Source organism: Scatophagus argus, chromosome 15 (assembly GCF_020382885.2).
Source record: "Scatophagus argus isolate fScaArg1 chromosome 15, fScaArg1.pri, whole genome shotgun sequence".
In the NCBI taxonomy this organism is placed as follows: Eukaryota; Metazoa; Chordata; class Actinopteri; family Scatophagidae; genus Scatophagus; species Scatophagus argus.
The window spans coordinates 22,784,876-22,793,204 of record NC_058507.1 but is presented as its reverse complement, the minus strand read 5'-3'; the positions used below and the strand labels follow the sequence as shown (position 1 = coordinate 22,793,204).

At 41.6% G+C, this 8,329-nt stretch overlaps 1 protein-coding gene across 1 annotated transcript; it reads left to right on the top strand.

Moving 5' to 3' along the window:
- Positions 1–1,818: 1,818 nt before the first annotated feature.
- On the top strand, positions 1,819–8,036 carry bcl11ba (BAF chromatin remodeling complex subunit BCL11B a; the record flags this gene model as incomplete). Its single annotated transcript, XM_046413511.1, has 1 exon — positions 1,819–8,036. A coding segment is annotated over one exon (2,007 nt), but the record flags the coding sequence as incomplete, so codon positions are not given.
- Positions 8,037–8,329: the final 293 nt, after the last annotated feature.

The window sequence follows — 8,329 nt, the reverse complement described above, 5'->3', positions numbered from 1 at the left end:
GCCTGAATGAATCACACACAAAATGTCATTAGCAGGTTGAATCCAAGGGTGCAGATTAGTTATTTATGAAAATGATGAAAATAGGAAAAAGCTGTTCCTGAGTCTGGTTGTTCTAGAATTCAGGGTTCTATACCCCTGCCAGAAGGGAGAAGTTGGAAAAGGTTATTTTCAGAGTGTGTGGGATCTTTAATGATGTTCCTCACCCGCTTCATAGTCCTTGAGGAATACAATTCTGAGGGCTGGAAAGAGGGGCTCCAGTGTTTTTCTCAGCTGTTCTTACAGTACGTTGTAGTTGGACTCTGTCCTGTTTTGTGGCTGCTGCAAACTATACTGTGATGGATGAGCAGAGAACAGATTCAGATGACTGTGGGATAAAACTGGTTCAACACCTCCTGTGGCAGACCATGCTTCCTCAGTTGCCGGAGAAATGCATCCTCTGCTTGGCCTTCTTGAGGATGGAGTTAATGTTGACCTCCCATCTTTCATGTCCTGGTGGTTCCCGCGAACTTGAGGAATTCCATTGTTGGAACAGGGCTGCCAGATATTTTGAGAGGGAGCAGTTTTGAGGGTTGCCTAGGGGAGCACCAGTGCTGATTGTCTGTATCTCCAAGGTCACTTCTCCTAGCCTCACTTGTTGAGTACAGTCCATCAGGAAGCTGATGATTAATTGGGGGATGGAAGATACACCATGCTGGGAGAGTTTGTTGGAGAGGGTACCAGGGACGATAGTGTTGAATGCCGAGCTGAAGTCTACAAACAGGATCCTTGCATATTTCCCTGGATGGTTGTGGTGTTAAAGGATGTAGTGCAGTCCCATGTTGATTGCATCATCCACTGACCTCTTTGCTCTGTAGGCAAACTGCAGGGGGTCCAGCAGGTGTGCTGTGGTATCCTTCATGTGGACCAACACCAGTGGTTCAAGGGACTTCGTGAACACAAACGTCAGAGCAACAGGCCTGTAGACATTCAGTCCTATGGTGGAGGATGTCTTGGGGACTGGTAGGATGATGGAGTGTTTGAAGGAGGAGGGGACTGCAAATAGCTCCAGGGACTTGTTGAAGATCTATGTGAAGACAGGAGCCAGTTGGATAGCACAGACCTGCAGAGAGGGGGGTGTCTGGGCCAGCCAACTTTCCAGTTTTCTGTTTCTGGAAGAGCTGGGCCACTCCATCCTGTTTTATCCTTGATCCAGTCCAGGTACATGGGTGAGAAGGAAGTGTGTTAGCCAAGTATTGTGAATTTGCCCTTATCAAGCCTGATTAACACGCTCTTTTATTTTTCTTGCTCTGCCTTTATTATTTTTTTAACCTCACTTCCCTCTGTGACCTTTATTTGCTGGTGTGTGATTAGTCTTTCTTAAGTAACTTTCAAAGTTGTGCATACTCTATCTTCACCAATAGCTTGGCTATCTCCAACTTGGCTATCATTACAGACTCTCTGCTTGGAGGTTTTTGAAAGTGTTGCCTCTGTATATGCAAGTATGCAGACTTACATACAACATGCTAACTGTACATGTAGGCCCAGATGCAGATAGGCAAACAGTCATATACTGTAATTATTTAGTTCATAGTGAAGAGAGATTGACCCTGTACCAAATAAGAGACTAAACTAAAAACATGGGTCCAATGTAGACCATTCCAGTCACTGAAAACACACTTGTCAAAAATGTGGTAATTTGGTTGTACAAATGTGACAACATGATGAGCTGAGCTCTTCCCACAATTTGATTCTTGAATGAAGTAGATTTTACTTTGATCTAATAAGGTTTCAAAAAGGTTTTCAGATTAAATATTTAATATATTTCTTTCTTGATGTGTTACAGGTGGCAGGGATGAGCCTTCCAGCTATATATGCACCACGTGTAAGCAACCCTTCCCCAGTGCCTGGTTCCTGCTACAGCATGCCCAGAACACCCATGGAATTCGCATATACCTAGAATCAAACCTTTCCAGCACAGCCCTCACCCCACGCATCACCATGCCTCCACCCATGGGAAGCGATGCCATCCCACAGTCCCCCCTCACCAATTTTCTTGGCGACAACAACCCATTCCACCTCCTGAGGATGACAGGCCCCCTGCTTCGGGAGCCTCCCCCAGGCTTCATGGAGAACCGCCTGCCCAACACGCCCCCCTTTGTCAGTCCACCTCCCCGCCATCACATTGACTCCCATCGGCTGGAACGCCTTAGCGCAGAGGAAATGGGCCTCATCTCTCAGCATCCCAGTGCCTTTGAGAGGGTGATGCGGTTAACGCCAATGGCCATGGAGTCCCAGTCCATGGACTTCTCTAGGCGATTACGTGAGTTGGCAGGGAACACCAACAGCACCACACCACCGTTGTCACCCAGCAGGGCCAACCCTATGCACCGACTACTAAACCACAACCCCTTTCAGCCTGGGCCAAAATCACCTTTTCTGAGCACCCCACCCTTACCTCCAATGCCCCCAAACAGCACCACCCCTCCCCAGACACAGAACAAGATCAAGTCATGTGAGTTCTGTGGTAAAACCTTCAAATTCCAGAGCAACTTGGTGGTGCATCGGCGCAGCCATACTGGAGAAAAACCATACAAGTGCCAGCTATGTGACCACGCTTGCTCTCAGGCAAGTAAGCTGAAGCGCCACATGAAGACCCACATGCACAAGGCTGGATCCCTGACTGGGCGCTCAGATGATGGACTGTCTACCACAAGCTCCCCAGAGCCAGGCACTAGTGATGTCACAGGTGAGGCCATGAAGAATCGCGATGAGGACTTTCAAGAGGAAGGAAATGAGGAGGAAGAGGAGGAGGAAGAGGAGGAAGAACTTGAGAATGAAAGTCGACCAGATTCCAGTTTCAGCATGGAGTCTGAGTTCTACCGGAACAGGGAAAATGGCTCTAAACCACCGTCAGAAGAGAAATCATCATTTGCCCTTGAGAAGATGGTGGACGGTGGGCGGTTAAATTCTATACAGCAGTACAATAATTTGATAGTTGACAATCGTAAAAGGATCCCATTCTCCAAGAGATGCTCAGATGGACAGAGGGACACAGGGGATGAGGACTCAGTGGCTGGGGAAATGGATCACCATCAGCAGGAGGAGAGGACAACTATTAATGGCCGGAATTGTGGCTCTGGTGACTCCTTCTCGGGCCTGTTTCCCCGTAAGCCAACCCCCATCACCAGCCCTAGCCTGTCCAATTCCTCAAATAAGAGGATCAAGATTGAAAAGGACTTAGACATTCCCTCAGCAACTCACATCCCTTCTGAGAATGTGTACTCCCAGTGGCTCGTGGGCTATGCTGCCTCACGGCACTTCATCAAAGACCCTTTCCTAGGCTTCACTGACTCCAGACAATCTCCATTTGCCACCTCCTCTGAGCACTCATCTGAGAATGGCAGCCTGCGGTTCTCAACACCTCCAGGTGATCTGCTGGATGGTGGCCTATCGGGCCGCAGTGGCACTGCTAGTGGAGGCAGTACGCCTCACCTGGGTGGAGGCCCAGGTCCTGGCCGACCCAGCTCCAAGGACAGCAGGAGATGTGACACCTGTGAATTTTGTGGCAAGGTGTTTAAGAACTGTAGCAACCTCACAGTCCACCGGCGCAGCCACACTGGGGAGAGGCCCTACAAGTGTGAGCTGTGCAATTATGCTTGTGCTCAGAGCTCCAAGCTCACACGCCACATGAAGACACACGGCCAACTTGGTAAGGAGGTTTACCGCTGTGACATTTGCCAAATGCCCTTCAGCGTGTACAGCACTCTAGAAAAACATATGAAAAAATGGCATGGAGAACATCTGATGACCAATGACGTCAAAATTGAACAAACAGAGAGAACCTAATCCAGGTCCTCTGTTTCCCTACTCTGCACCACATTTTGACAGAAAAAATGAACAGAATGTGGTAGCTTTTTTCTTAATTATTAATTTTGGATTCATTTTGTGTTTTTAAGAAACTGCCAGCTGAGAAAAAAAAAGTCAAAACAAAGTTCTTAACACCAATTGAAGCTCTCTATACTGCCTCATTTGGGGTTCCTTTTTAAACAATCAGTCAGTTGAGTTGTATGTGGAACCTTTAATTGTGCAATAATTTCTATATTTATTGGATTTTGTATTTTGGCATGTGCAGGTACATTTTTATTTAGGTGTTTTAGGCAAAATGTTTTATTTTCTATGTTACTCTGTTTTTTTAAAAACCCACATGATAACCTGAGAGGTTTTTTTTTTGGAAAGACAGTTGTCTATTGTAAGTCATCTTTTTTGGCCATTGCTTGTAAGAAATTGTGTGTTAAGCTAAATGCGATTTCTTGAAGAGAAGCTAAATTAAATATTCAATTTGAAAGTGGTGTTAACTAAGAATGCCAAAATTATTTCATTTGATGACATATGCGGACAACAATCCTTTGGCATTGTAGCATGAACTGATTCCAAAACATGTCAATATAATTGGATATGTAGCACTGAATGTCACATTTGACAGTAAATCTAATATAAAAGAGGATTCCAAGGTTTTTGAATCCTGTCTCCTTCTGAGAACAACAGTACCAGCAGAACAAATAGACTCTAAATAAGGCAGCTGCTGACTGGTACACAGCACTAAGCCCCCTTATTGCCATCTTACCTACATTCATACATCCATGTATTCTGTTTTGCGTGAATCCATATCTTGGCTATATTATTTATTAGGAGTAAACTAAACATGAAACATGTAAGACAAGTCTGCATAGAGATAAAATAAGTGTGTGAGCACAGGGACATCTCAGGGTGAGCTATACTACTTTTTTTATTGACTCATGCATCCATGTGTTTCCATTTCATTTTATGTTTAAATAATTAGGGGCAGTTGCATCTTTTACAGCATCCCCACCAGCCTCTTTTAAAAGCTAATACATTCATTCATATTTGAAGCTACCGCTTCTAATTCTAATATTAATTTGGGCAGGGTAAAAGTATGTGCATACATGGCCACCTCTATATTTCTGCAAAAATGCTTTTATGCTCTAAATTTATAAAAATCCCTATGCATTTTTTGTGCAAATATCTTACAGTTTGTTGAAAAGTGGTACAGTAAATTTTGACTTTCATTGTTATAGTATAATATTTATAAACTGATTGATGAAGTCACCTCTCCAGCAATATGAACAGGAAAAATATATGTGTGTGCTGAATTCGCAAAAATAATATTAAGAGAAGAAGCATCAGTTTGCTGAATGCCCTTTTTGGTTTTTAAGAATATCAAAACCCAAGTAAGCCCAATCCACCCTCATTGTTATTTTTGAAACATACCTAATTTTAATGCTGTGAAATTACAAATTTAGAGCTCCTAACAGACCTGCACTTTAAGATTTTTTTCATCACACACACACACACACACACACACACACACACACACTCACTCAAAGCTGACAGAAAAGGGTCTGGTTTTTGGATGCTGAAGTGCCCAGGGGAGTTAGGTGAGGCTTTACCAATGTTGGGACTATAAAATTGAAAATAATAATAATAATATATTTGGGACAGTTTTTGTCCTGCCATTCTGTTTGATGTAAGTGTGCCTTGAATACTGATCTTCCTATTTATTGCCTCGGACAAATGCAACACTTAACATGTAATTTGATGTTTTAACACAATTATTTAAATTAACACAAATGAAACAATGTTGATCTTAGGTTTAGAAGTATCCAGAATTATGCCAATGTGTATATATATGTATGCATATGTACATATAAAGGCACAAACTTATAAATCAGATTCCTTACTCTTCAGAACAAGTCTATCCCTCAACAGAAAATTCCAGGAGCACACAAAAGCCACACAAATGTCAAGGATGCAACGTAAATCAGGAAATGCAGAGAGTTAAAAAAAAAGACCAAAAAAAAAAAAAAAACGTGGAAAAAAAACAATCTAGTGCACTCTGTCTTTAAATAAGTTTACAGTATTGAAACAAGTAAAAGGTTGAAATAATATTTGTGTGTATGTGTTTTAAACAATGAAGTATTTTTTTTTCCAAGTTTGCTTCTAAAGTTTCTCTGAATGCCATAGTGGCAAAGTGCATATTCTTTCTTTTCTTTATTTCGTTCTTTCTTTCTTTTTTCTTGGTGATGGGATTTTAAAATATATATAAATATATATGAATATATATTACATTTTCCTTGTTTACTGTAAAAGTATACCAGTATTTGTAATATTGGAGAATGTCTGGGCATTTTACAAATAGAAAACAAATTGGTTTTTTATCTTTTATTTGCAGTTAAATTAAAATTGTGGGTCTCTGTTTTTGTCGCTGTATCTGTAGTCTTAAGTTTTAGAAACTTTATCTCTGCCTTGGGTGTAATGAAATGAAAAATAAATTAATTAAAAAATGACTGAGCTGTAACAAATGTGCATTTGGTGGTGGGATGGCTGTTCTGGTGAGGGTGAGTAGATAAGTGCTTCATTAGCTGATGGAGGTTTTTTTAGAACACAGATTCTGCTTTTCAGAAAAAAACGCACTGAGAATCCTGACTTGTATCTATTTTTCGTCATTTGGAATGGATTATTCTTTGTGGATGGTTTGAAATACATGTGTAGGCACTTGTCTTTCGTAAAGAGCTTGTCTTTTTTAACTTGTAGGCTACGTGCATCCTTTTGTGAATAGGGTACTCTGAGTACTTTGGGACATCTTGCTCTTTTATATGGTTCCAGGTGTGGGGGGTGACTTTATTCCAATGACAAGACACAACTCACAGGCTGCTATGATATATTTTTCCTCTCATGGGGCAGGACAGTTAATGTGATGAATTTGTATTGTTGTAATTAATCACATTGTACAGAAGGGGAAGGAAAGATTGTTCCACGGCCTGTTAGTAACAAATCATAAGTCAGTGTTTTGTTTACTGTTCCATTGGTTGTATATAGTTTTATTCTTTTTTCATTTTGTTTGACTTTTTTACTTATTTGTTTAGAATTTTCCAACCGGCGCTGGTAGTGATTTCCAGTGTCTGGGGATGAATTTGGGGAGTTATTCTGTTTGGCCTTTGTGACTGCCATGCCAGGTCAGGCACATGCCTCCCCCTCCGGGAATTCAGAGCACAAATACAAGCTGTTCCAGATCTTCATCCTCTGCCTGTTTGTCTCATTTTGTGGTTTGAGCAGTTTGGACATAAAGGGACCATAAAAACACTGTACATTCATGTACTTTTAAATTTTGCTTCAGGATTATGCCATAATTTAGTAGAGTCCTGAGAATATTGGTTACATATTAACTACAAATACATTTACTGCTGCTGACAGTGGTCACGAAGACCACCCTTCATATGAACACCTGCCAATCAAAAAGTGCTGAGATGACAAAGAAGAAAATAACCTGAATATTGCCCAGCTATTCTATATGTTCCATTAATTTAAGTACTAGTGGTTAGGGCTTGGATAAAACCATAAAAAACTACTGTATTTCCCATCATCAGAACCTTTCTCAAATTAGCAGATTAATCCAGTAAAGTTCCATTTCATCATTTTCTTATGACAGCAGACTTTCCTTGTCAGCCACATCTGATACTTTTCTTCTTTTCTGTTTTCACTGGCTCTCCCACTAGGTCCCTGCAATCAAGATTAAATATACTGAACGGGTCTACATTGTCAGATTTCTTTAGATTTCCTCATATTTGTATTAAAAAATAATCAAACTTGAGAAAATGTACTTTTTGATATGTAATAATGGTAAAGAATATAGAGGGCTGGGGCTGGGGTTGGGCTTTTCTTGGTAAGGGGATGCAATGCTGTTTGTGATGTCACTTTGTTTAAGTGCTTGAACTTATGGGCTGCAGCTTGTGTTATGATGTCACTGAGGACTGGCCATGGACACCGTTTATTGGTAACAGTAAACATGACGTTTAGAATCCTGATTTCTACTTCTGATTTTTTTTTTGTCCAGAATGTAAATTGCATATCAGAATTATGGTGCAATGAGAGTACATTCAAAGCACATAAATACATTGAAATAAACAGTCCATAGCAAAATTGAGTTGTTTCAGTTTTGGCCAGTATAAGTCATTCAACACATCAACCATCAACACTCTTATCCTGCTTAATTTAATAATTTCTGGGCTGCATGGTGTTGCAGGGGGTTAGTGCTGTCGCCTCATAGCCATTCCCGGTCGGGCCCTTCTGTGCGGAGTTCTCCCTGTGCCTGTGTAGGTTTTCTCTTGGTGCTCCAGCTTCCTCATACAATCCCAAAAACATGCACATCGGGTTAATTGACTACTCTGCATTGCCCCAAGGCTTGAGTGTGTGTGTGTGCTTGTCTGTCTTTGTGTGTCAGCCCTGTGCTTGACTGCAGACCAGTCCAGGGTGAACCCCGCCTCTCGCCCCT